Consider the following 27,020-nt stretch of genomic DNA (forward strand, 5'->3'; position numbering starts at 1 on the left):
AGCTTCTCCTTCCAGAGGTGGATTGGAGACTCCTGAGGCCAAGCCCAGCCCGAAGCAGCGCCACAGCAGGACAGAGCAGGAAGGGGCCTGGGCGTTTGAGGAAGTGTATGAAGAGCCTGTGCTGCACTAGACACCCCGTGCGAGCGGTTTAAGTGCACACATTCATTCATCTTCACGGTTAAGCCCATTTTACAGATGAGAAGGTGAGGTCATCTGGTACAACGCTTTCATTTTACAGCTGAGGAAACCGCAGCTCAGGGAGGCCCCATGACGCACCCTAGATCACTCGGCCAACCATCAGCAGAGCTGGGATTTGAACCTAGGCCTCCTGGCTCTAAGTTCAATGTTACCCCTAAGTTTATCCTGTTGCTGGGGACACCTGAGCTGGTGCCTGGAGCCCAAGAAGACCCACAGGTGTCCTTCCCTAACCCCACTTATTGAAGATGCTTCTGGGTGGGGAAGCCCAGGGCTGGGAGGAAAGAATGAGGCAGGCTGCTAGCCAGCACAGCTTCCCATGGGCCTTGAAGTCAGGAGCTGTGGCCTCTGAAACCCAGGCCAGAAGATGTCCTCGTTCCCACCCTCTACCCAGGGATGTGCCCAGGGCAGCTGCCCCTCTTCCTCTTCCTGACTCAGATGTCCACAGAGCACACCTGGCCCCTCAGCCCACCAGGTGGGCTTTGGATAGCACATCCATTGGGTGCAGGGCCACCGCCTGCCCCAATATGGCAGGAGAATGATTGTATGCTCGCTGCATGTAAATCTTGATTTTTCTACTAGCAGCTGGCAAAGTCTTCCCTGTGGTTTCCTCCTATGCCTCCAAATCAGGGGCTTAGAGCAGCTGCCCAATAGGAAACCACCTTGAGGATGGCTCGTTGTCAGAGAGGGTTAGACAAGTTCAATGGCGTTCACGGTTATGCAGCTGGAATGGAGTAGAGTAGGGATTTGAACCCTGGGTTCTGCCCCAAACCCCATGCATCCCCCACTGGGGCTGTTTTGTAGCAGAACTGTGATGCCCTCCCCTCTGGTTGGATGAAGAGCCGAGACCTCAGCTTCCCACCAACCCCCCAGCTGAGAGTTCTTTGTTGATGACTACTGTGGGTCTGGATGAGGGCCACTGAAATGCCTGGAAACTTGAGAAGCCCAAGGACACTGGACTTCCCAGCTTTGGAGAAGGGAAGGCAGTCAAAACGGATACTGTCTTCAAGACTGTGAAGGCATAATGTCTGCGTTTTGATGAAACAGCAGGTGGGAACTAGGAGGGAAGGGTGTAAGTAACCTGGGAGGCACTGGGTTGCACGTCAAGGAGAACTTCCTGAGTTCCAGGATGATGGAACACTGCGAAAGGTGTGAGTGAGATGTCTTTAAAAAAGGCCTCATTTGTTGAGTTTAATGTGGTCCTGCTTGGAAGCTAGGCTTGGATGAGTTGACCAGTCACTCGTGGTCTCTTGCTGCCTAGTGGCATGTGGAGCTGTCTTGCTCTGATCCACGAAGATCCCACCCCAAGGGAGTGAATCCCAAGATATGATGCTTGCAACTCTCCCAGGAGGCCCACAGGGCCTGCAGACCATCCCCTCGCCCCACCTTAAGACCTGAGGAAGCCGGAAAACAAAAGTGAGGAAAATAACTCCAACTCTGCAGGACACAGAGGGAAACACTTTACCTGCCCAAAATTTCTTCATGAAGGGTTTCCTCCTCCCAGACCTGGTGTCTGCACCCCAGAGAAGTTCAGGTGGGAAGATCCGTGTAGAGAGAGCACAGGGTCCTTCCACTGCTGGCCTGGCTTCCTCCTCTCCCAATCTTCTTGCATAAGGCAGTGTCCACTGGAGCAACTGAGCACTGGGTGAGATGATGACATATAGGTGCATTTCATGAGGAACGGCTGACTGAGGATGCCGGCACTGGCTGGTTGAAGTGAGCAGGAGATGGGTCCCCTCACATCACACACTGGTCCCCTTTCAAGAGGAAGCAGACTGGGGCAGCCAGAGAGAAGCAATGACTCTGAGTCTCAGAGCCTTCCTCTTTAGGGCTTCTTGCTTCCAGAATACTGAAAAATTTTGCTTTCAAAACCCAGAGGGACTTCCCTGGTGGTGCAGTGGTTAAGAATCCCCCTGCCAATGCAGGGCACACGGGTTCAAGCCCTGGTCCGGGAAGATCTCACATGCCACGGAGCAGCTGGGCCCATGCACCACAACTACAGAGCCTGTGCTCTAGAGCCTGTGAGCCACAACTACGGAGGCCACATGCCACAACTACTGAAGCCCGTGCGCCTAGAGCCCGTGCTCCTCAACAAGAGAAGCTACCGAGATGAGAAGTCCGCACACTGCAACACAGTAGCCCCTGCTCGCTGCAACTAGAGAAAGCCTGCACGCAGCAACAACGACCCAACGCAGCCAAAAATAAACAAATAAATTTATTAAAGAAAAAAAAAACCCGCACGTGTCCTTAGCCCACCTGATCCTCAATAACCAGGAGCAGAAGGTAGGTGGAGTGGAGCACAGTTCCAGAGGAGGCTGGGTGGCATGAAGGAGGAGAACAAGGCCTCAGAGTCAGCAGACGGGAGTCCAGATCCAGACCTGGTCGATCACTCTGAGACCCTAGGTGATTACTTAACTTCTGTGATCCTCAGTATGGCAATAATTGTGGGTTCCTGCCAGGAATGTTGTATGAACGAAATGAATTAAGTACAGTATGATAAGTACCCAGCATGGTCTCTACAAACAAGCAGATGCTTCATATCTGTCAGTCCCCTTGTCTCTTGACTTTGGCTTTGATCACGAAAATAAGGAGACAAAGTGGAAGCAACGTCAAAATCCCGGCCAGAGTGTGCGTGGTCAATTGGTTCTTCTAACTCCGCAAGGCAATGGTTCTCAGCCCCTAAGACTTCCCTACAGGGCTTGTTAATATATGGAGTGCCAGGTCCCACCCCCTGTGAGGGTGGGCCCAATAATTTGCATTTCTGGCAAGTTCCAAGTTCTGCTGCTGTGTCAGACCTTTCTAGAGCGCCATCCAGTTTTCTTAAACCACCTAGATTTGGGTGAGGCCCCTTCTTGCTAAAACTCAGCTCTGCGGAGTGCCTGAGGCGCGTAGGGAAGAAGTGGAGGGTGACGGTGAGCAAGCGCTCCAGGTGGGTCAGCGTGGCTTTGATCCATCGGAACTTTGCACCTAAAAAAGGAGAAGAGGCCCTTCTATGATCCTAACTTTTGCTTGGCAACACTGATATTGAAGGACTTTCGTCATACTCCACGTCACAGAGGCTCTAATAGGGTCTTGTCCAGGGCAGCCTCGGAATCTCCTCGTTGGCCTTACGTTACAAACCGAGCATATAGAAGAATCACCTGGGAAGCCTGTCAATCACTCGCACACGTAGGTCCCACCCTCAGAGATCCTGACTCTGTAGACCTGGGGCGCAGCTCAAGAGTCAAGTCCCCACCTCCCCAAGTGAGTCCAACTCAGGAGACCTCCAGACCACACCCTGAGCAACAACTTATGAGGCTCCACCCCAAGCTGTCACCCACATGGACACTGCCGGACAGACCCAAGGCCGAGGTTATGCAAGGGCCCACACCCGTCCTTTTCACCGCCTTCTAACCAGGTGCACCTCATGAAGCTGAGTTGCTCATTCATTCAACAAATATTGGTGAGCCTGTGTTATTTATTTACCAGGCACTGTGCTCAGTCCCGGGAATATCGTGGTGAGTAAAATACGGGACAGGGACCAGGGTACGGTAAGCCAGGCACCGAGAGGGCAGAATGTATGGAAGCATTCGCTCTTGGAGGCATGCGTGAGTGAAGCTAAGAGTGAGGGCCTCCACCGCCTTTGCTTTTGCAGCCTGGGCACTTTGGTTTACTCTGCCCTAGTCCTGGACCTGGTAAAACAGATCCAGTCCCTGTCCTTTGGGAACACACAGTCTAGAGCAGGGGCTGTGGCTTTGGAGGAAGCGGCCTGAAGGATGAGAGGACACCTGCCATGTGAAGAGTTGTGAAAAGAATGATCAAGCAGAGGGAGATGAATGTGCAAAGTCCCGGGGGCACAGTTGAGGAGCTGAAAGAGCCTGAGGGGCTAATGCGTAGTGAGGAGGGCTGAGGCAGGGGGAGGGGGAAGCGTTGGGCCCTGATCACGTAGGGCCCTGTAGGTCTTGGGAAGGGTTTTTGGCTTTTATTCTACCACAGGGGGAAGCCACTGGAGGGTTTCAAACAGAGGAGTGACGTGGTCCATCTTACAGTTTTGGAAGTGCTTTCTGGCTGCTGTACGGAAAGTGGGGCAGGAGAACAAAGGGAAGCAGCGGGCCTGTTAGGAGGCTGTGGCATGTGAGCAAATGAGAGGGGATTTTGCCCTCTGTGTGGCACTGGAGGTGGAGAGAGGTGGGTAGACTCAAGATTGAATTGAGAAAGAATTGACAGGGCTTGGTATTGAACTAAATGCAAAGGAGCAAGGCGGGCAGGCATCAATGACGAGGTCTTGTTTCTGCCTGGAGAAACTGGATGGATGGAGGGCCCATTTCCTGAGTTGGAGAAAACGAGAGGAAAATGTAAACAGAAGCAGCTCAGAGTTCACCCTGAGCATCTGAGAAGTTTGAATTTCTGTGAGATGTCCAGGATGGGATGTCATGTTGGACATACGAGGCTGGAGTCTAGAGGAGAGGTCGGTGAAGACGCCATAAATTCGGGGGTCACGAGCATGGAGATGGGTGTTAACGTTGTGGGTGAGTGAGGAGAGAATGAGCATTTAGAACCCACTGCTTAGCGGTAGGGATGGGAAGAGGATCCAGCAGGAACTGGAAGGTAGCTGCAGAGGTGGGAGGAGAACTAAACGAAGAGAATGCTTTAAGAGCAGCATAGGCAACCCCATGAAAGGCTGCAAAGAGGGTCTTCGGAGAACAGCCTCATCACAGCAAGACCCAGAGGTCTGGAGCATCTGGAGACAGGTGAAAACCTAAACCTTCAGGTCAGCAAAGATATGAAGAAGCTAAAGCCCCCATCACTGGTGGTTCAAGCACGTGCCCTCGTCTGGCACCAAAGCCCTGCCTGTTGGCATCCCCGGGGCCCTTGTTTGCAGAAATGTTCCTCCGCTGTCCCAGGAGACTTGCCCCACTGGGACCAGGGCAGCTTCCCTCCTGCTGAGAGCCCCGTGGCCACAGCCCTGCTCGGGCAGAGAGCAGATCACTCACCGCTGAGCTGCCCGCCCTTTCCGGGGGAAACTGACACAGTTGTTTGACAGCCACGCAGCAGGACGACTTGAGGCAAGAAATGAAGACAGATTCTCATCATTAAGTTCATTAACGTGCCATTAACTCCTCTCTGTCATTAGTGAAGATGCCCGTGGATGGACCAGAGAGGAGATGAAGCCCTCGACCCTGGCCCCTCACAGAGAGAAGCACCCGTGGTGCACACTTTTCCACTTGAGCAGGCATTGCCTCCATCTCTTCTAGAACTTCCCCAAACTCTGCTCTGCTCAGACTCCTTCCAGCCCCTCATAGCTCCTCTCCCTCTCTACCCACTTTTTTTTTTAAGTCATTAGGAAGAGATCTGTACCTCCCAGTGTGTGATTCTGACTCATGGATATTTGCCCAAAAGTAATGGTGCGTGTGAAATGCTAAACCTCTTTTCAAGGGCAGGTTCACGAAGGAGAGGCTGTGAAAAAGTTTCCTAAATAAAACCATCCGTTTCCCTGAAGATGTTCAGAGAGAGAAACATTTGTCTCCCACTGATGTGCTGTAGTGTCTCAAGGGGTCCCCCGGGACCAAACCCCACCGCGAGGGTCTCCCTCACCTCCCCGCTCCCTGTGAGCTGGAGGGCCTCCTTCTCCATGGGCCGGGCCGGGTCCCAGGCTTTCAGTGTCCACAACACAGGCTGCAGCCGGAGTGTATGGAGTTCGTTTAAGGCGCCTCCATTCCGCTAGATCATTTATTGATAACGCTGCAATGCCCTTGGGGCAGAAAACACTTGAGAGAAAAAGCAGGCATGGAAGTCAGAAGAAATAGAAGCTGCCCCAGCTCCCAGCACAGCAAACACAGCCCACCCTTCTACCCCGGCCACACCCAGCGCTGGGCATTCTCCCCAGCCCTGCAAGCCCAGGCCCGAGGGGGAGCAGGGAACAGCCCGGGGCTCACAGCCGGAGCCCTCTTCTGGCACCCGGGGAGAAGCACCCCCCCCTCCGCTCCCCTCCCCCAGCAGAGAGTTGATTCAGCCATGCGGGCATGGGGCAGCCGGGGTGCCAGTCTCTGCCCTCCTCCACTGCATCCCCTTCGGCCAGTGGGTCACCAGATCCTGCTGATTTCTTCCCAGATGTGCCTTGCCGGGCTTCAAGGCGTTTGTAACTCCTGTCCCCTAGGCCATTAGACCCAGGGGCCATGGGAGACACCCCAAGTCAGACCAGAGGAGTGAGAGGAGGTGACCCAAGAGGAGGGAACAGGACAGCTGGGCTGGAAAGAGGAGTGTTGTCCAGGACAGTCAGAGGGAGGGAGAGGTTATTTCAGGCAGTGGAAAGAACAGGGTGAAGACACGAAGGTACAAAAGAACCTGGAGGGTTTGGGAGGGGCAGTTATAGAGAGGCAAGATGCTCTAGTGCCTGAAACTGGGGGCTCTCGAGCCTGGCTGCCTGGGGTCACATCCCAGCTCTGCCATGGAGTAGCTGTGGGCTGGGCCAGAGGCACAGCCTCACTGCACATCAGGGTCCCCGTGGAGAAAATGCAGATAACCGTAGGCTTCTGTGAAATTTATACGGCTCGGTACATATGAGCACTTAGGACAAGACAGCCCATAATAGGGCACCTGGACCAGAATGGTTGGCAAGAAAGGCAAGGGCCAAATCATGAAGAATCCTGAGTGCCCCATGATGCTGTGGGTAAGGGGTTTTCAAGCTGACTCCTGGAAGCTCCAGGGAGGGGCTGAAGGTAGGAGCTCTGGGTGCTTTGTCTCTAAGCCACTTTTCATCCGTTGTATATATTTGGACTTCTAACAATGTTTCATTTGAAGAAGGGTTTTCCAGTTACAAAACAGGTATGGAATGGGGAGCCACTGAAGGATTCTGAGCAGGAGAACGACCCCCTGTTTATAGCAAGGAGGATAGATCAGAGGGGTCGGAGGGAGGGAGTCAGAAAGCTGGGAGGTCCAGGCAAGAGTTGGTGCAGGTCAGAGCTAAGGCAGTGCAGGCGGGAGGGGAAGAGAGGGCCTCGGAGTCTGCGGACCCTTAGGTGGCAGAACAGCATGGCGGGGTAACTGACTGGGTGTGGAGGCTGCAGGAGGGCAAGGAAGCTGGGATCCTTCTGGCATCCACTCTTCCCCCGGCCATTCATTTTCTGCAAGCCTGCTGAGGTCCTGCTTTTCAGAGGGGAGAAAATGCAAACATCTTTCAGGGCCTCTGAAACCTGGGCCTGTCTCCCTAACCCGGGGCTCCCCAGCACAGCGCCTGTCAGCCACTCCCGTGGTGGTCCTCACTGTTCCCTCCTGGCAGGCCACCTCCCCACCCCCTCAGGTCAGACCGGCTTCCCGACCCCTCTGTCTAAACTGCCCCACCCCCACCCCGCCATTCGCTACCCTCTGTCCCAGCCCTGGTTCACCCAGCACCTTTGGATACTCTCTTGCTTACTTTATTTTTGTCTCCCTCCTCCAGAATATAAGATCCTGGAGGGCTGGGACTCCGTCTGTCTCACCACTACTGTCTCCCCGTATTTGGGAACCTTTAGCAAGCGGGTGACGAATGAATGACACACGTGAAGATAGTCTCTGGCGTGGCGGTCTGGGTGGAGGGTGGTGCGGTGGGCTGAGAGGGAAATGGGGCAGAAGATACCTGCAGGGTCAAGGGCAAGCTGCTAGGTGTGGGCCCTGAGGCAGACACGGTGGGCCCTGCCCCGTTCACAGCCTTGTCTGGGCTCCTGTTGCCCACCCTGCGTCCACGTTGCCCTCTAGCCACGTGGGACCTCCGCGCCTGCCCCCTGTGTCTTTATGCACCCGCTGACCCCCTGCCTGGAATGTGCTTGCTTGTTTCTTCTGCCGTCAGCTCCTTTCACTCACCTCACCGGATCCTACCAAGCATCACCCCCTCTGGGAAGCCTACCCTGAAATCCCTCTTAGAGTTTATTCTTCCCTCCTCTACCTCTTACATCTGTCCACACTTCTCTTACAGTGCTCACTGATCAAGCCAGATACCATTGCTTACCCACGTGCCTTTCTCTCCTCTGCCCCTGCACCAAGACTGTGAACTCTTGATAACAATAGTCATTATAGTTATAATAATTATAATAGCAGCTAATGCTTCCTGAGCGCTTACTCTGTGCCAGGCGCTATGCTAAGCGCTTTACACAAATTACCTCATTTAATCTTAACAGTCCTAAGAGGTAGATACTGTTATTAGCCCCATTTCACAGATTAGAAAACCAAGACAGTGAGAGGATTAAAGTAAGCCGCACTCCTCATAAATGTCAGAGCTGGAACCTGGACCCAGATCGGCCTGACCCCAAATCCATAGGTTCAACCATTCCTTCATCAAGCCAGTATTTCCTGAGCTCTTACTGTGAATCAGGCCCTGGGCTAGACGTGGGAGTTGATGATGAGTAACACCAAACCCTATCCCTGCTCCCAAAGAACCCACCATCTAATGAGGACACAGCATTCATCATATAACCCCACAATCAAGGTAAAGGTTACGGTCGTGGTGTGGGCTCTGAAGAGGTCTGGGGGGGGCTGTGGGAGCAGTCCCGGCATCCAGCCTCCACATCTGATTCACCTCTAACCCCGCTTCCAAGCCCCAGGCCTACACAGAGGCTCACTGGCCATTTCTTTACCCATTGGAGGCAAACTTGCTTCCACCCCATCTCTCTTCCAGCCCCCCAGCCCCAGGGTAACTTAACAGCACTTTCTGCCTAGAGCTTCAGAGATCCTTTTACTCTCCTGTGGCTTTTCTGAAAGTGTAGCGGATGCTTCTCTGCTGTTGATGGGAAATTCAGGCAAGCCACTTAATGATTAAGAGACTAGAAGTGTTCTCTAAGAGATGGGGAAGCATCGTTCTTGTTTCGCTCAGCCTGGATTCCCAAGAGGGATGCTGAGACATTGACGCTGCTCATTGCCTATGTAGGAGGAGGAAGGCTAGCCCTGGAGAAGAACAAAAAACACTTGGGGGGCATTAGGAACGGAAGGAATGAGTGTCTTTGAATTTCAAAACAAAGTTGCTAGATACCTTGAGGCGGGTAATAAACCGATACCAGTTAAGCATCCTTGGGCCATCTCAATTGATGATGCCTGACAATGGATTTTCCAGTTTGAATGCTTGGTTTTTATGGCTGGCAGGGACCTTAAGGCTACAACATCTAGTGCAACGCCCTCATTTTTGCAGACCGAAGCCCAGAGATGTGAAATGATGAGCCCGACATCTCTGGGCTAGTGAGTGGTGGAGGGACTAACGCCTCCACAAGCAGTGACTTGTGGTTCACTGCTCTTTCCGGGACAGTCCACGGATAGGAATTTTTTTTCTATGCCTACGGCTGTGTGAGTGCATCAAGGAGAGAGAAGTGCTTTAATGAGCTGTTGCAGATGGGCAGCTGGGGACAGCAAGGGCAGTGTGGTGCAATAGATGGGCCTTTACAAATCTTCCTGCCCAGACGCCTGGATACTGCAGCCAGGGGAGAGTGCTACCATAACGGGCGACAACGTAGCTGGACAGGCTGTATGCACGTAAGGACAGACTGCTCCAGGAGCCGACATCCTGGCTGAAGGCCTACCCCCTGCAAGCATTAGCCAAGACGCTTACCAGCTGCTACTGGGCTCAGACCCACGCTGTCAGCCCCTGGGTTAGCAGTCGAGAGGGGCAACTTGGATTCTGCTGCTTTCTGGACAGCAGTGACCTCCCCAGCACCAGGGAGCTCATTACCAGCCAGGGGCCCTATGGCGGCCTCCCCTGACAGAGGGTGAAGATGAAAGCAATAAGACGCTGGCTGTTCTGCGGCCCCTGGTCACCCCTGGTTTTATTAAAGCCAAAGTCGCAAACATCCCTAATGAGGATAAAAGGCTGGCAAGGTGCACAGAATCTGGAACTGAAACCCCCTGAGAAAGGGGGTGGTGCTGAGAGAACCCAGGAAGGCCGCCCATAGGGTCAAGCTGGGCCTGGCTTTGCAGAGAGGAAGGTGGCGACCAGGAGATGCTGACTCTGTTTGCTCAGCTCCATCTATTTACTCGAAAGTAACCCATTTATTTTCCTTTATCAAATAACCCGTCCTCTGCTGCCTACGTGTGCAGGGGAATTACACTCCCCTTGATCCACGGAGCCAAGAGCAGCTATCTTGGCATCAGGTCCAGCGAGGCCCAGTCACCCACAGCAGAAGGTCCTGGACTGGGCTTCGGGCCCCCCGGCCCCAGTTTCCTCTCTGCGTCCAAGTCGTAGGGGGATATTGGCTCACTCCCTTTGCCTGTCCGGGCCCAACGATGGAGGGTGGAGCTCACTATTCAGTGCAGGGACCAGGATGGGGGTGGGGGTTCCAAACCTGGCTGCAGACTCAGCACCACGAGTGCCCCCCAGCTGCCACAGTTCTACCACAAAAGGAGGGGGCCCGCTGGGTCGGTGCTCTCCCTAGAGGGAGCCATCCTTGAGGGCAGCCCATAGCACCCCCGATGATTCCGTTCACCCCGAGGGATCTCCCACATCCCCAGGCAAGTCTTCCGAGCTCACAAACCAATCAGCTCAGACTCCTGCGACAAGACAGCCTTCGAAGCCTCCAGAGTAGCCGTGTGGGGAAAGGGTGACAGCAGCCTTTTGTTCACCCCCCTCACAGGGGGGCCCTAGGAGCTTCCAGATTCCTCACCAGGGCCCTAACGTTATCCGGGCGTGTGTGTAGCTCCTCTTATACTATCGGGCACCCCTGAAGCCCAGCAGGTGTAAAGCAAAGCCCCTGCCCCTAAGGGGCCTCCAGTCCCTGGACGGCATGGGAGGGCCCAGCTGCAGCGAGGCAGGGACTCCGTAACACCTGTGAGCAGCTCAGGGACAGAAAGTGCTGCAGGGGTGTAGGGGAGATATGCTCTGTGTGGGCTGGACCCTGGACGAGGAACCCTGTGAGGGGCATGGCCCTGGGCCCTACAAGAGGCATGGGATTGTCCAAGCAAAGATAAGAGGAGGAGGCATTTTGGCCAAAGGGACCAAAGATATACCAGCCAGCTGGAGTAGAGGGTTGGCATAGAGGAACAGAGAGAAATAATCAGGTGAGGAGGGAAGACAGGACCCGGTTGCTGAGGGTTCGGAATGCAAGCTGGGAAGATGGGCCTTGATTCCAGGAGCCGAACAAGGGGAGCCACTGAGAGCGTGCGAGCAGCCGCGCTGGCCTAGGAAAGGCTTAACTTCACCAAATAGTCATTTCCTCCTGTGTGCAGTAGGGATACTAAGATCACCTACCTCACGGGGCTGTGGTGCGACTCGACGGAGATAATTTAGTAAAGGATTTGGCGCCTGGTACGCATGCAATAACCTTGGTTCTTATTCCTGTTATTGCGTCTGAAAGGGTTTCTCTGAGTCTGGGCAGGATTGGAGAGTTACAAGGAAATAAAGGGAGCTGGGGGCCTCCTTGTACCTCGGTGCCCCCACCAGAGATGAAACATTCAGCCAGGTGCACTGCTGACCCGACCCCTGCTGCGTGAGGGGACAGTCATACACCCACAGCACCTGTCATGGGCCACTTCCTGTGTCTCCCTGAGGGAGAGGGAGATCCTGGTGCCTTCTTTTAATTGGTTACACCCCACTAAACATGGTGCCTCTAGCAGGTTCTCGGCAAATACAAACAGAAGAACAGGTGAAGTTGTGGTCTAAGGTCTAGAGGAGCCAGGGTTACCTTGAGGTGCTCCCTAGGTGGGCTGGGAGGGCGTTGCTCTCCTAAGGGTCGGAGTCCAGCTGTGTCTCCCACCAGCCACGCAAGCCTGGTCAGGACTTTACACCCAGGTTTAAACACTGAATTCTTCTCTGTGAGATGGAGGGAATAATGCCAATGCACCCTGCCTTGCACAGTGGCTGTGAGCCTCAGAGGTGGAGCTGCCCGTCACAGAAGAGCTTCGGGGGGCACAGGAGCTCGTGGGTGATGGTCTTGGCTCTTGTGCTGGGGTGGGGGGGGTGGGGGTAGCTCTCTCTACGCTGTGTCCAGCTCTGCCCCAGCCAGACACCACCCTTCCACCCCTCACATCCACCCCCAATACCCCCGCCCCCTCCACCTCTTCACCCAGGGAGCCGGGAGGATTCACCTGCTACTCCTGGGATTTGATTCACCAGTGGGTTAAAAAAGGACAAATCCTGGGCTAGGGAAAGGGTGGGTATCAGTGCCACCTAGGGGAGAGCATTGAGACCACAGGCTCTGGAAGGGGTGGTGGGTTATTCTCCAGGTGAGGCCAAGTATCAGGGGTCTCTTGGAGTCCCCAGTAGAGGGTGTTTCTCTGTGAGGAGAAGGGACAAGAAACTTGGAGCCACCCTTGACTGCGCTCTTTCTCAAAAGTCACCTCCTCCAGGAGGCCTCCCCGGCTACCCTGTCTAAAATTTCAACAACTATAGCCTCACCCATGAGCATTTCATATCCTGTTTCCCTGCCTTATTTTTTTCTCCTTGATCCTTTTTACCAACTTACTTACCATCTTTCTTGTCCTTTGTCCTATTAAAATGTAAGCTCCGTTAGAGCAGCGATTTTTGTCTATTTTGTTCTTTTCCATATCTCCAGTTCCCAGAGCAACACCTGGCACATAGCAGGTGCTCAATTACTACTTGTTGACTGACTGAATGAGTGAACAAATGGATATCTGCATCTGAAATCAGAGCCAGCCCAAACCCCGACCTCCTCTTCTTCTACCCTGGGTCTGGGAGATTTAAGAGGGGAAACACCTCCATGTCTTGGAGCCCCACGTCAGCCTCAGAGCCCGAGGGAGAGGTTTTGCAGTGACAGCACCCTCCTCCACCAGGCGTGGCACAGGAAGAGAAGGCAGTCCAGCGGGGTGCTGTTTAATTCAACAGCTGGACACGCTTACCATCTTTGACATTTTCCTATTCCCTGTTGCTCAGAAACTTCCTAGGATTGGGATCCCTGGTCATGACGATTCTAGGGGCAGGAGAGGCAGCAGAGCGTGTGCTCCATGCTGGGCTCACTTCTGAAGCATGACCACATTTAAGGACAAAGCGGATCCAAGCCCTGGCACAAACTTGGAATGACGCGTGTACGTCTTCTTGGTCAGCACATATCCTGGGCAGGTCCTGATTCCCTGTGCTTCCACACTGAAGCCTGGAAGTTGGAGGGCTAGATGTGTTTCAGGAGAGGCAAGGAAGCTGCCAAAGCAGAGGGACTCACAAAGAATGACTGAGCTGAGAGCTAGAACCAGATATGTGGGGAGAGGGGACCCCTGATGGCCAGAGCGGGTCTTGTACAGAATACTGTCATGATCCCAGGCCAGGCAGGGTGGGGAGTCAAGGGGTCCAGTGACTGAGAAGGGTAAGTTGGAGAATAGGGCTGGGCCCCAAAAGGCCTGGTGGTCTGGAGGCTGCAGCCAAAGGGCAGAGGTAGGGCAGGTGAGGCCAAAGCAGGAGGGGGAGGACAAGGACCAGAGTCTGATCAGAGCTCAGAAGGAATACTGAAGGGGACAGATTCTGCTGAAGACCCAGCGTTGTTATCATTGCCTTTTATACCCAGTTACTCTCAGCGTAGAGGCCAGAACGTCAGGCCTTAAAGACATAGCGCTCTCCCTCAGAGAGCCTTCTCCTGGGCTCCGGAGCAGCCCTGCAGCTGCACTGGAGCTGCGTGCCCCTCATCTGCCCTCTTGTCTGCTTCTTTGCAGGAAAGCGTGGATTTGGGAGAGATCATGTTCTCCCTCTGCTACCTGCCCACAGCAGGCAGGCTCACCCTCACTGTGATCAAATGTCGGAACCTCAAGGCGATGGACATCACAGGCTACTCAGGTACCTCTCCTACCCGAGTGCTGGCCAAGTGGCCTGCCAGCAGCCTAGATATTAGGATGTGGAGAGATGTTCAGAGAGAAGGGGGAAGAATTGTCAGTATTCTTCGAACAGGAGCACAGCCCTGCAGGCAAATGGTCTGGCTTTGAATTCCAGTTCTGCCCCTTCCTTGTGGTGTAATGCTTTGGTTTCCTGATCTGGAAAAAAAAAAAAAAAAAAACTTACACAGGTTGCTTTAAGCATAAACGAGTTAATTCAAGTAAATGCTTAGAAATGTGCCAGATACATAATAAGCAGTCAGTAGATATTGGCTATTACTATCATTCTTTCTCTTTGAGGATGGAGAGAATAAGAAGCAAATAAATAGCTGAAAAAATTAAGGAACATCTTTCTAGTTTGTGTGAGGCCTCAGGACTTCCAAGGGTTATGTCAAGTTTGAGTGTCTTAAGTGTTTGTAGGTCCAACGCAGCGATGGCAGCCCTGCAGACCGAGTCAAAGGAACAGAGGCGCTGAAAAGCAAAGTGCACTTGTATCTGAGGCTTTCCTGCAGGGCTCTGGGCCTCTGTCTCAGCACCAGGAGAGCTGCTAGGTACAGCAGGAGAAAGAAGTCCTGTTCTAGTAACCGAGGAGATGCTGGTTTGGACGCAGCCTCAGAGCCTGCAGGCTGGACCCGGCGTCAGAGGTTTGATCCTTTTCCACGATTCTGCAAGTCATTGTCAGAGAAGGTTTTTGAGTTTTGATATAACAGAGGAGTCCCAGGAGCCTCCTTCCCCGTGTCGGCTCAAGTTAGCCCAAGGGATGGGGTAGAGCATCCTGGAGAGCAGGCACGTAGAACCGCCTGGGCTGCACTTAGTAGCAAATGCAGGGAAAGGCTTGGTTTGTTTCCCTAGACCCCTACCCAAGAGGCTCTTCTGGAGATCCCAGTTAGCGATATAAATCCACTCCACAGGTGCCTCTGAACTTGGCTGGCAGTATATGGAAGAGGTTTCCTTTTACTCATTAATTATTTCCTTAGTGTAATCACAGTTGCCATAAAGAAGTGACCGGTCTAGCTGAAAACATCTGGGCCCAGGCCCAACCTAGTGCATTTGGAAGAAGATGAGATATTAGGCCTTGAAATATGAGGTTTCAGGGAAGGGTGGTCAAGAAACGCTGAAGTAAGGTGTATCTGTGGTGGCTTTGAATCCCTCAGAGCCTCTGCTCCCAGCCCGCACTGTCTCTCGGCAACACTCATACCTTCCAGGCCAAAAGCTGCCCCAGATAGCTCCTGACCCAATGCCTCTAGCACCTGCCCTGACGCCTCTCCTTCCACTGAAGCTACCACCACACATCAGGATGTGGTGAGGAGCTTAACGAACCTCTTCCGACACGTGCAAAGCTCTTAGGCAGAGCAAGCTGGCTTCCTCCAAAAATACAACCAACGTAGATTGCATTTTAATATCAAAATAAGTGTGTGCAGGGACAGAAATTCACTGAGGACGCTCAAGACTGCTGAAGGAAATAGGATTTTGCTACCCAAGTCCCCACACTATCTTCTCTGGTGTAATTAAATTGATGTGCTAGAGAGAGAGCTTACAGCGAAGCCGCCAAGGCAATCGTAAAGGCTGTTCCACATCAGAGGGTTGGGGGTGAGAGACTTTTCTCACGCTAAGTTCTAACCTCCCTCTCATGATTGCCTCTCTTTTCTACCTGGGTTTGGAATCTGGTATTAAATCTCAGCTTGATTCAGGGGTTCTCTTTTTGCTAGGGATTTCTATTTTGTTCATTGAGGTAAGCAAGTGTCTGGGACAGTTCATGGAACACACTAAGCATTGAATAAGTATGTATTGAAGGATGAATGAATGAATGAATTTATAGGCTAAAGAACTTTGTGGGGACACACCTGCCAGGGGCTTCTCAAACTAGATCTCCTGTTTTGGAGGGTAAGTTTGAGGTTGCCTTCAGCCCGGACTGCTTTGATGTTGGACTAAACTAGGGAGTGGATGTTCTTGATTTATATGACTTTGACCTCTAAAACCAAGGATCTTCCTATTCTCCTCGATCTAAACTAGTCATGAATCAATTCTTTAAACCTATCCACTAGAACCATGACAATAAAAAATAATACAAAATAATAATAAGGATCAGTATACCCCAAAGGGATGGTGAGTGAGTGAACACACCCATCTCTGCCACATCTGGTCCTACTGCTTTGAGTCTAATGGTTACAAATGTAAACTTTGGAGTCAGAGCTAAGTTGAAATCTTAGGCAAGTTTCTTAATCTCTCAAACCTCAATTTCCCTATGTAGAAGAGGGGGATGATGAATATTTTATAGGGTTGACATGAAGTTTAACTGACATGATATGTGTAAATCTCTTAGCGTGGTGCCTGACACATACTGCATGCTGAATTATGATGGCCCTCATGACAAGGAGGCTGAAACACACGGCTGGTCGTTGTGCCCCCTCCCTCAGCTGCATAAACATCATTGGCTGCAGGAGAGGAAAGGGCCTCAGAGGTCGTCTGGAGCCAGCATTCCATTAGAAGCACAGGCTTCTGCCCTAGAGCAAAAACCCTAAGGAAGAGTCCTCTCTCTGCTTAGCCTCTTGTTGATGGTGAGAGTATGGGTTCCTTCAAGGGAAACACCCACTGAATTTTATAAATTAGATACGCCTCATACGAGTGAATAGAGGTGGGGAAGGAAGCTGAGAATCTCCCAGCTAGTCATCAGGCATTTGCCTAGTGGCCCGTGGGACAGGTGGCTCTGTCACATCTTTCCAAGCCTGGCGACATGGAGGTTTGCTCCGCTGTGGGTGTGTATGGAAATAGGTATGGCAGGGGATGAGGCAGGACTTGGGCAGCCTCAAGCCTGAAGACGCTTTCCAAGGCAATGTTCACACTTCAGGAGCATAGAGGTTGCCAAGTTAACAACAGGCCTCGGAGGTAGCTACCCCACCCATCTGCTTGGACCTCAACACGGTCCGGGGCGTATCCATAGGGAATGGAGCCTGCGGACACGAGAAAGCTATCTCACAGCAGTTCTAGGAACTCCTCCTTCCTTTTTACTGAACGTCCTCCTGAGAGAGAACCCTTGCAAATGGGTCGTCAGAGACAGCAGGGTGATTAAACACCTCATGGTCTCCCCAGGTACCCCATAAACCCAAGTGCCCCCACGGCTAAGGCACAGCTGCTGCTGTCACGTTGGTGAGTCCGTAGCACATGTGGGCATCTACAGAACTGCCTTTAAGGCTTGAGTTTCTGATCCCATGTCACAGGTCTCTGTAGCTTCCCCAAAGCTGTGCACCTCTTCCGCCACCTGAACAATTTCCCAGGGAGCATGAGCGCCTCGTTGGGTAATTGGGTGCCCAGGAGATAGAGTCATACGCCTGTGAATGAGGAGCTGGGAGCGGCTGCTTGGTCCGCACCTCCTGACAGAGTCACAGGAGCCCTGGCTTCTGGGCAAGCAGGTGTCTCAGCACATCGGTGTCTCAAAAGCTGTTATTACCTGTGTGTTGCCCTCCCGTTTCTTGAGTTGTGCAGCATAAATAACAGTTATGACGGTGACTGAGACACCAGAGCGATGAGATACAATCGGTGTCACTTCACTTGGATGAGTAGAAAATTTCAGGGTAGGAAGCTGACCATGAAATACCCATTCAGAAAACTAAAGAAGGGACAAGGATGGGAGGCGCGTGGGAGGTCAGTAAAAAGACATCTCCTCGAGGGCTGGATCCAAGATCCCACTGAGAGATGAAATGGCAGCCGGCCACCCTGAGTCCCAGGAGGCTGCCTCCCTCAGTCCCCCGGCCACGGCACCCTCCTCCTCCACTGCCCAGAGTGGGCACAAACAGCTTCCGGGGAGGCAGAGAGCAGGGCTCCTACCCACTCCCTGATGCCAGATGGAAATGAGCTTGATGGGACAATGAGACCCATAATCCTGTCCTCAGGTAGGGAGGACCAGACAAGCATCGTGACTGTCGCTGTTCATTTACTCTGTCTCATTGCTACTCCTTGGGTGTCATCGATTCTATTTTTACCCACTTTATGCTTTGGTTAATAATGCTGACAAGACCCCCCAGAGAAAAGCCTGCAAGTAGGTGAAGGGAACAGAGTGCCTTTGTTTAGCTTCCCCACCCTTTGGAGCCGGCCAGCCAACCATAGAGTTGAGATTTAGTGAACTGCATACCCACGGGCAAGTATCCTGTCTGATGTGGGGCCAGCTTCCCCATTAGTGGAAGTCCGTTAAGCACTCTGCTAAGAAGCCTGAGGTCACCAAAGACTCTGTGTTTATTAAGCGCAGAGCATCTGCAGAGACAGGTGTGCTACCTAAATACAAGGTGGTTTAATTATTTTAACAACCCACTGATACCATCTGAGAATAACAGTAGGTCTGGGGCTTCCATCCTTCTGCTGCACAGGATGTTTAAGGACATCTGTTTAACAGGCTCCCTTCCCTTCTCACTGCCCCCATTGGCACAGATCCATACGTCAAAGTGTCCCTGCTTTGTGACGGGCGGAGACTGAAGAAGAAGAAAACCACCATAAAGAAGAACACCCTCAACCCCGTCTACAACGAGGCCATCATCTTTGACATTCCCCCGGAGAATATGGATCAAGTCAGTCTGCTCATCTCGGTCATGGATTATGATAGGTAGGTACAGGTCCCTGAGGGCCACGATTCCCTGCCCCTCGTCCCCACCTCAGTGCAGCACAGGGCTCTCGGACCTTGGACCTTGTGGTTCATGGCTCAGACACTCATTGGTCTCAAATCTGGCCCCACCCAAGGAGGGTACAGGAGTTTGAGGAAAAGCATGGCTTCCCCGCCAAAGTAGAAGCTCAAGCTTCACTTCCCAATGGGCTCATTTCCATCAGGGGCTGCCCCACCCATCAATTTCCCTGAATTCACCCCCGACTATTCCCATTCCTCCATCTGGCATCTGTCCTTTAGAATCCCGCCCACCCCCCTCCCCCCATCCTCTCCATTTCCACTGCTGCTACCACTCCCACTTGGGGATGTCTGTGCAGCCCTCCTAGCTGACCCCTGCCTCCATCACTTCCTGCCTCAACCCAGCCAACATACCAAGGCACACCTTCCTAAAAGACCACTTTGTTCCTGGGCCTGCCCCTCTCAAGAACCATCAGTAGCTCCTGCTGTCTGGACAAGCTCTTCCCCTGGACTCTCGAGACCTTCCAGATCTGGACCCAGCACATCCATCCAACTTGATTTCCCACCTTGTATGTGTTTCTTCTCCACCACTTTCCAAATCCTGCCTCCCCGTCAAGGCTCGCTCAAACACATTCTCCAACTACGTCAGCCACTGTGACTCCTTCTCTCCAGGTGTCACTTTCACTGAAGGAGAAAAAAAACATGCAGTAAAGCCTCAATCCAGGATCTTTAGCACAAGTTCCCAGACATAGTAGATGCTGGGTGAACAAATATGAGTGATGATTGATGTTCTTACTGAGCGAATAAATCACATCACAGCCGCTAGGTATGGAGAAATGGTACTCAGAGCAGGTTGATTTATTTCCCAATAGCGCTAATGTCTCAAGTGCTCGCTGAGTCAAATAAAGGAAGAGACTTAAACTCTCCCACTCCCCAGAGTCAGGCCATCTGCCCACCATTCCTGAGATTCCAAACAAGTTGAGAACCTTTTGCTCATCTGTCTGTGTCCAATGTCCACCCAGGGAGGCTGGGCAGTATTTTACCGTCGCTGGCACCCTGAGGGCCTGCCAAGCATCTGTTTACAGAGCTCAGTATTCTGAGTTAGACCTGGGGGGCTGAGACCGAGACCGCGGGACTTCCCTTTCTGAGAGCATGTCTGGTCACCGATGCCAGGCCCTTTGTTTCTCCCTTAGAGTGGGCCACAACGAGATCATAGGAGTCTGTCGTGTGGGGATCAGTGCCGAAGGCCTGGGCAGGGACCACTGGAACGAGATGCTGGCATACCCGCGGAAGCCCATCGCACACTGGCACTCCTTGGTGGAGGTAAAGAAATCCTTCAGAGAGGTGGGTGAGGTCACGCTTGGCCCTTGGCATGTTTGCTGCATGGCAGCGTGGGCTGGAGAATGGCAGTTGGCTGCCGTGAGACCTCGCCTTTGTGGGTCCTTGGGGGGCACTGGTGGGGGGGGGCATACATGCTTCTCACCCAGGGTGTAACAGGCAGAAAGGAAACGGGGAAGATGGTGGGAAACTGCTTGACAAAAAGCCTTTGATGTTGAGTATATTGAAAGTGACACTGAGTTCAAAACAGAAAAGAAAAACTTGGAGGAAGCCTTCCCGGCAGCTCACTGTGCCAGGTCCGGAATGCTTCCACGAAGTCCCTGAGCCAAGTCAGTCCTTTCAGAGAGAGCCCCAAGAGGGTGAGATCAGAACTTGGCAAGAAATTCTACCCCTGTCGAAGCAGTAAGTTCCCTGAGGCTCTAGCCAGACAGTCCTGGGGCAGTTCTCGCCACGTGGATGGAGCTGGCCAGAGAGAGGATCCTACCCTCGTGAACGTTGCTTCTCCCCGTTGTTGGAGAAGAGAGTGTGGCTTCAAGGTGGCCCAGTTTCCAGCCGGATCCTAACAGAGACGTAATGGACACAGCACTGCCTGGGAGTCCCGAGACTTGGGCTCCAGCCCTGGACCTTTCCAACTTGCAGCATAATCTTGAGCTAGTTATTGGTCTCTCAGCTGCAAAGAAAATGTTCCTTCCAGTGACACAAGCCTGCCCCACCTCCACCAAACAGCACCAATTTAAGATCCTGCCGTTCATCACCTTTGTGGTCCTCTGGCCGGCTTTTTCTTAAATGGTTTGGGACATGGGGGTAGCCGAGCAAGTTTTAAACCTCATCTTATTACTTCCACCCATATCCTAGAAAGCCGGGTGATCATTCACTCATTTTAATAGGTTTCCAGCCAGGGAGTCTAGAGAGTTGTATAAAAATTGGAAAATCTACTAATAAAAAAATAAGCCACATGGCCCCTCAGCTTAAAAGCAGCGTAACCCCTTCCCCGTGTTCTATGACACAGAAAAGGTGTGGGCAGCAAACCCAGAGGATCCGCCGTCTCCTCTTCCCTCTCAGGGTGGTCAAGCCTGCTGGCCAGCAGCGCGAGGCTTCACATCTCTGTCTGGTGTTTGCCTTGGTTTTACCACAGCTGTGGAGCTTTAATGAGTGAGGCCAGTCCCTCAGCTCCTGGGCTCCCCTTTCTTCCAGAAGGCCCTCTCTGCAGGGTGTGGGTGAGGTACACACAACCAGCCTGCACCTACACAGGAGGCAGCCAGTGGGCATCCAGCACCTCACCGACTGCAGGGCTGATTCAGTCTAGAGAGGGGGTGTGGCACCCCTCCTTTTAAAATCCTTTGCAGATATTTAAGGATAGAATAAGTATACTAAAACGTTCAGGATGGCGTGGGGCAGGGGCAAGGAATGGGAGCTGAGAGGCCTCTGATGGGCTGCAGGGCCTCAGGCACCTCACTGCCCCACCTGGTCTTCAGTTTCCTGGTTGGTAAAATGAGGGGGGTGGGCTCCTCCCATCTCAGCTTTTCTAGGAAACTCTGGCCCAAAATGACAGGACAACAGGTGGCAGGTGAGCCCACAACTTGCATCGCCTTTCTGACCTTGAAGCTGCAATAATCCATTGCTGTTACCTGGTTAGTCTGGCCACACAGACTGGAGTAACCAGCCAACAGTGGCTGGAGATGGGGCTGAGGTGCAGGGTAGCACAGAGGGGCTGGGGCTCAGCCCCAGCATCGCTCTCCATGACGAATACCACCTAATTAAGCCCAATAATTGATTTCAAGTCCTGTTGCTTTGAGAACTCCAACTCACTGGTCCAGACTACAAAAGAAAGATAAAGTAGAACCAAGTCCTTGAAAATGAATATTTGATAAGACAGAAAAGGGAAAGTAACAGTATATGGAAAACGGAAAGAGAATAAATTGATTCATATCCTTTGGGTTTACTTTTTTCTTCACCTCGCACACCAAGTTCCCGAGACTTTCCCTTCCCCCACTCCCTGGCCTTCCATTTTCTGCTCAGCTGATCATTTCTCTGTGTGAAGAAGCTGAAAATGACATTCATCTTGGCGACTTAGGATTTCTTCAGTACAAATTTGTAAAAATGTGTACCTGCACTTTTTAGCATCCACAGTTTAAGTACCTGTATAGAGATGCATCTAAAAACCACTAGGGTAACATTAAATACACCCTCTTTGTGTTCATGTGATGCATTGTACTTGAACATTTATCATCTCAATCATCCTTAGAGCTCCTGCCTTCTTTTTGGTCCTGTTCTGGACACTGAGCAAGAACCTTGCTCTTGGAGCTTGTTTCTCCCATTTGTATAATACATACAAAACTCTTATTCTCCCCCTCCTGGGAAGATAAGTGGCATCATATCTAGAAAGCACTATATTTATATTCTACCTTTCTTAGAGGAGTTTCAAGTGCTGTGATCATTTCTTTTTTTTTTTTTTTCGTTTTCCTCTCACTGTTGTGGCCTCTCCCGTTGCGGAGCACAGGCTCCGGACGCGCAGGCTCAGCGGCCATGGCTCACGGGCCCAGCCGCTCCGCGGCACGTGGGATCTTCCCGGACCGGGGCATGAACCCGTGTCCCCTGCATCGGCAGGCGGACTCTCAACCACTGCGCCACCAGGGAAGCCCTCATTTCTTTTTTATTAACGAGAACAGAGGGCACCATAGTGGCTTGTTTGTTTGGAGTTTTAAAATTAGGTTGAAGGAACAATTTAACTGAAAAGGTATTTTTCCCTGCTGGGGTTTTTTCATGAATAAAAATTGATTAAGCCACAGTGAGCATCCTTCCCCAGCAGAGGCTGTGGCCTCTTTCCTCTCAGCACTCCTGCCCAATGCTACGTGCTGTCGCTGTCACCACACACACAGCCCACGTTGACCAGCGATCTTCTCCAAGGCGGTTTACTATGAAGGGTCAAATTCAGATCATCTGCCAGAGATTTTATATCTCTGTTGGAATGTCACACATTTCAGAACAATAAAAGATCTCACTGGACCACAGCCGCCCTTGAATAATCATCCTCATTGGTGTCCCGGAGACCAATTCATGCTATTTCAGAGCCACCGTGATAAGCCTGCAGGAACCATTCATCTTCCCGTTGTCCAGGAACCCCATCTCCTCCCTCTGTTTATCTTCACAGGAAAAATCAGGGGCTGGCAGGGGAGCCAGTGTGCCTTCTTCATGTGTCCTGGATAAACAATTATGCTCCGTGTGACTTCTCTTTGAGCTATTATATAAAGGAAGAAAGATGTACTCTGTGTAGCCCTTTCTTTTTCTCCTCCTCTGAGCTGGCCTATCAGTCGGGTTGTTTAAGAGGCATGCTTACCCAGGGGAGAAGCCAGTAATTACAATGTACCTTTCACCGACATTAAAGGTTGTAACAGAAAAAGCAGAAGCTCTAAAATGAAGATCTGTTAAATGAAAGCATTAGTAATCATCTTATGTCACCTTCTGGTTAAGAAACACTTGAGTCAGAAGTCACAGTGGGCTCAAAAACCAGGCATTTATTTATGTAAAATATTTCACCAGGGAAACCCTCGGTTGTGATTTCACTCACGTGGATGCTGCAATCAGAGAGACTGCCACCGGAGTTAGGAGTAAGTACCTGGTATGGCACCAAAGAGGTTAGGTTTCTTATTCCATTGTGTGTCTCCTTCTTCTCCTGATGTGGCCAGGTGCAAAGGTGGCCACAGGATGGAGCGGAGGGAACACTGAGTGTGGACGGAGTTAGGAGACCTGGCCTCAGATCCTGGCTCTGCTCCTAACGAGCTGTGCGTTGACTCCTCTGTGTCTTGGTTTTCTTATCTGCAAGAACAAAAGAGCTAGCCTCGATGATCCCCCAGGCCTGCCTCCGGGTTTCGCATGCTAAGATTGCTCAGGCCCAGGTCACGCTATGGTGGTCATCAATACCTGCCTGTCCAGCCTTTGATTACTTGTAAAGATCTTCAGGTTGGCCTGCCCAGTGGGTACTAAGGGACCATGAAGGACCGAGCCTGGGGACAGGTGACAGAGGCTTTCCTAAGAGCCAGGAACATGAAAGCAATCAGCAGGTCTGGGTCTCTCCTCTGCGTTGTGGGTTCCCACAGGAGATGCTGGAAGGGATGGTCTAATCCTTAAGTGGCTTGGCTCTGTCTAGAAAGGGCTGTGTTGTGAGGTGTGGGGTGGAGAAGGGACCACGTCCTTCCCCATCCTACCCCTACACATAACACAGAGGTGTAGTCCACTTCTCCTCAGCCCCATCCCTCCACATGGAGACCCCAAAAACCCATGAGAAGCAAAACGGGCTGCACTTCAGGTTCAGAAAGGCCATCTCACCCACGTACCTAACTTCTCTCCCTGGAGCCTTGTCCCGCAGGCACCTAGGAGAGTATGGCATCTCCTCTGCTCACAGAAAGGATGGAGTGAGCAGTGGACACTGACTTGCTTTGAAGTTATACAGTCACCAGACGGCTCTGGAATATTCACAGGGTCAGATCCTTGTCCAGAAAACATGGCTCCAGCTCTGCCTGGCTTTTCAATGTAGAGAAGGGTTCGATGGTCCAAGCGTGGGTCATCCACCCTCAGCCCTCTCCTCACTCCATTACACCTCATTACATCACCATCTTCACAGAGGGGTTAGAGTCGGGCTGAGGGGGTGGCAGCCTGTGAGACAGGAGAGGGAGGAAAAGAAAGGTGGAGGCACCCGAAAGGGCAGGGGGCTGCCATCTCCTCCCACCTCTTCACAAGTTGAGTGTGAAGTTCCCCCCGGGAAGCACTCAGACTGAAGAGGAGAGCCCAGCGCTGAAGCGAGATCAGGGCTTTAGCTGTACGAACAGCTCCCAGACAAACTGCTAAGAATTCATGATTGCAGGATCTTGGCCGTAAGGGCATACTCTGCAGACGGCCTCTTTCGCTGCTAACAAAATCCGATTTTCAGCGTGAAAAATGGCTGAAGCATTCAGAAATGGTCCAGTCATAGCACCTCATTAACTAACACACATGCACGCACGTGCACGCACGCACGTACGTGCACACACACACACCTGCACGCATGCATTCCACACGCTAGAGAAAGCTTTCATTATCTCTGCAGCAGGTCTTTTCTAAAAATCAGGCCTTCCAAACTAGAAGCTCGAAAGCTGGTCTCCTTACGTCTTTGCATGGCTAACAGCAAAATTCACGAAAGCTTATGAAAAGCCGGGAAAAGGTGAATTCAGTGCATGGGCCGGATGAGCTTCAAAAGTTGAAATATACATTCCCTTGGCAACGGGTAAGTGGCTTTTTCTCCTCTCCCCAGTGGCAGGGCCGAGCCGCCAGCTTCGACAGCGAGAGCTCGTGCCCGTCTCCGAGACCACCTCCGACACCCTGAGCTGCACGCGGGCCGGGCCACACCAACGAGACTCAGCAGGGTTCTTTTTGCACTTGTTCAACCGTCTAAACACAGTGTTGTGCAGCAGCGGCGGTAGGGGCAGTGCCTCTCACTCCAGAGTCTTAGCTGCCCCGTGTAGGTCAAGGCCGAGACAATTGTCGTGTGGTCAGATCTGTCTTAGTCTTTTCTGTCTCCCAAGGTGATGTTTTTCTGGTTCTTTCACTTTTTATGGATCTGTTGTCAGGAAGAAAAGAAGAGAAAAAAAAAAAAAAAAAGAGGGGAGAGCCCTGACATTTGTTCTATTAAATACAGTGTAACATAGTCGTCTTTGAGGGGGAGGTGGTTTGAGTTTCTGAAATTTTGTGTCTCCACTGAACTCCCTAACCCCGGAGGAGAGGGAAGTGGGAGACGGGCAATGGCTACTTTGTTAAGTGGGCTTCAGCGAAGAGCCTTTACAAAGGCTACTGCTTACGACTCTTAGAAGCTCTTTGCTGATGTGACATAAACCGAGATGTGGACTCCTGGCCCCATGTTGAAATTGGGAGCATTCCGAGCTATCTGTGAACCTTCAGCTGGTCGTGCAGGGCTCCTCTCTCCCAGTCCTCGTGAATTGAACATGTCTTGATTCCTCATGGGAACTGAGTCACTTCCTTTAGGAATAATTCTGTTGAAACGAACATGCCCTATGTTTTCTGACGCGCCACAGCTAATGACCATATTTGTTTGAAAACAAGATCTTTGTTCTCAAAAATAACCTTCTTGTAAAAAAAAAAAAAAAAAAGGAAGCACATATGTTCTGGAATGATTTCTGCGTTATACCTAGCTTTATAGTTCCATGAAGTATCAAGCAACTGTTTAAAATGCCTAAAGAGATCAAAGAAAAAACTACATACAATGTTCTTTTCTGAATGGGAAGTTTTGAAATCCAAGGAATAGGTGTAGTCTTTTTATGAACAGTACCTTCTTGATTGAAACCAAGTCAGCTTAAGTCTATTTCAGCCCCCTAGATGCTAGGACAATGTTCATCTTAAACTTTAGTTCTATAGATGATAAAGGACTTTAGTGTTTGTTTCAGTGGTAGTGAAGGATTTTTTTTTTTTTTTCTTTAGATCTCTACCGTAGGTCAAATTCAGTTTAGGAAAAAAGAATGTTTGAACTATTCTGTATTGTAATCGTCCATTTCTGTTGAGTTAATAGTGGCCTTCCCACCAACCCCCTAGAACTAGATTGATTTGCTCCATCTCAGTCTGTATAGCCCTGGTAGATGTGTGGGTGGGTTTTCACTTCAGTTTGTGGCTGTGAAATGCCAATTTCCAGAGCTGTGCGTGTGACTGCTGCTGAAGTCTGCTGAAGAAGCGCTTCCTTCAACAATGGCAGGTCAAGAACGTAAAAACTGTTCACACACCTTGTGTCTCGCTCTTTACATATGTCACATGCTTTAGGAGCAGCGATTCAATAAAGTAACCCTTGTTTTAAGCCAAGTTATCAGGTTTCTGTGCTGATATAACTTTGGGTAGTGTCTCCTAAGTCCTAAAAATGACCAGATTGGGCAGGAGGTAACAGGATATCGTGGCAAAAGAAGTTTGCATCTTAAAACAATGGAGATAAACTGAGAATTCACCCTGTACTGAGCTTTAGGCTAGGGGCTAATGTGTCATTGGTGTAAAGATAAGTCTTGTGACTGACAGGCCTTCCCAGTCAAGTGGCCTTGCGGCTGGATGTTCTCTTGAGAGAAGAAGAAACTCAAGGTCATGACAAGACTTCCAACAGGCC

At 51.5% G+C, this 27,020-nt stretch overlaps 1 protein-coding gene across 4 annotated transcripts in view; it reads left to right on the forward strand.

Annotated features, from left to right (window-relative positions):
* Positions 1–25,247, forward strand: part of SYT6 (synaptotagmin 6) — a gene marked incomplete at both ends in the record, with an annotated part of 57,483 nt that extends 32,236 nt beyond the window's left edge. For 2 of the 4 annotated variants that reach the window (XM_082673455.1, XM_082673457.1), the window contains 4 exons: positions 13,786–13,906; positions 18,364–18,535; positions 19,744–19,894; positions 25,176–25,247. In XM_082673455.1, coding sequence (XP_082529581.1) covers positions 13,786–13,906; positions 18,364–18,535; positions 19,744–19,894; positions 25,176–25,247 — 516 coding nt within the window. Of the gene's footprint in view, positions 1–13,785; positions 13,907–18,363; positions 18,536–19,743; positions 19,895–23,428; positions 23,447–25,175 lie in introns of those variants that run through there. The other 2 variants (XM_082673456.1, XM_082673458.1) reach the window with 2 other exon arrangements.
* Between the last annotated feature and the right edge of the window lie 1,773 nt (positions 25,248–27,020).

Source organism: Grampus griseus (assembly GCF_964374135.1).
Source record: "Grampus griseus genome assembly, chromosome: 1".
In the NCBI taxonomy this organism is placed as follows: domain Eukaryota; kingdom Metazoa; phylum Chordata; class Mammalia; order Artiodactyla; family Delphinidae; genus Grampus; species Grampus griseus.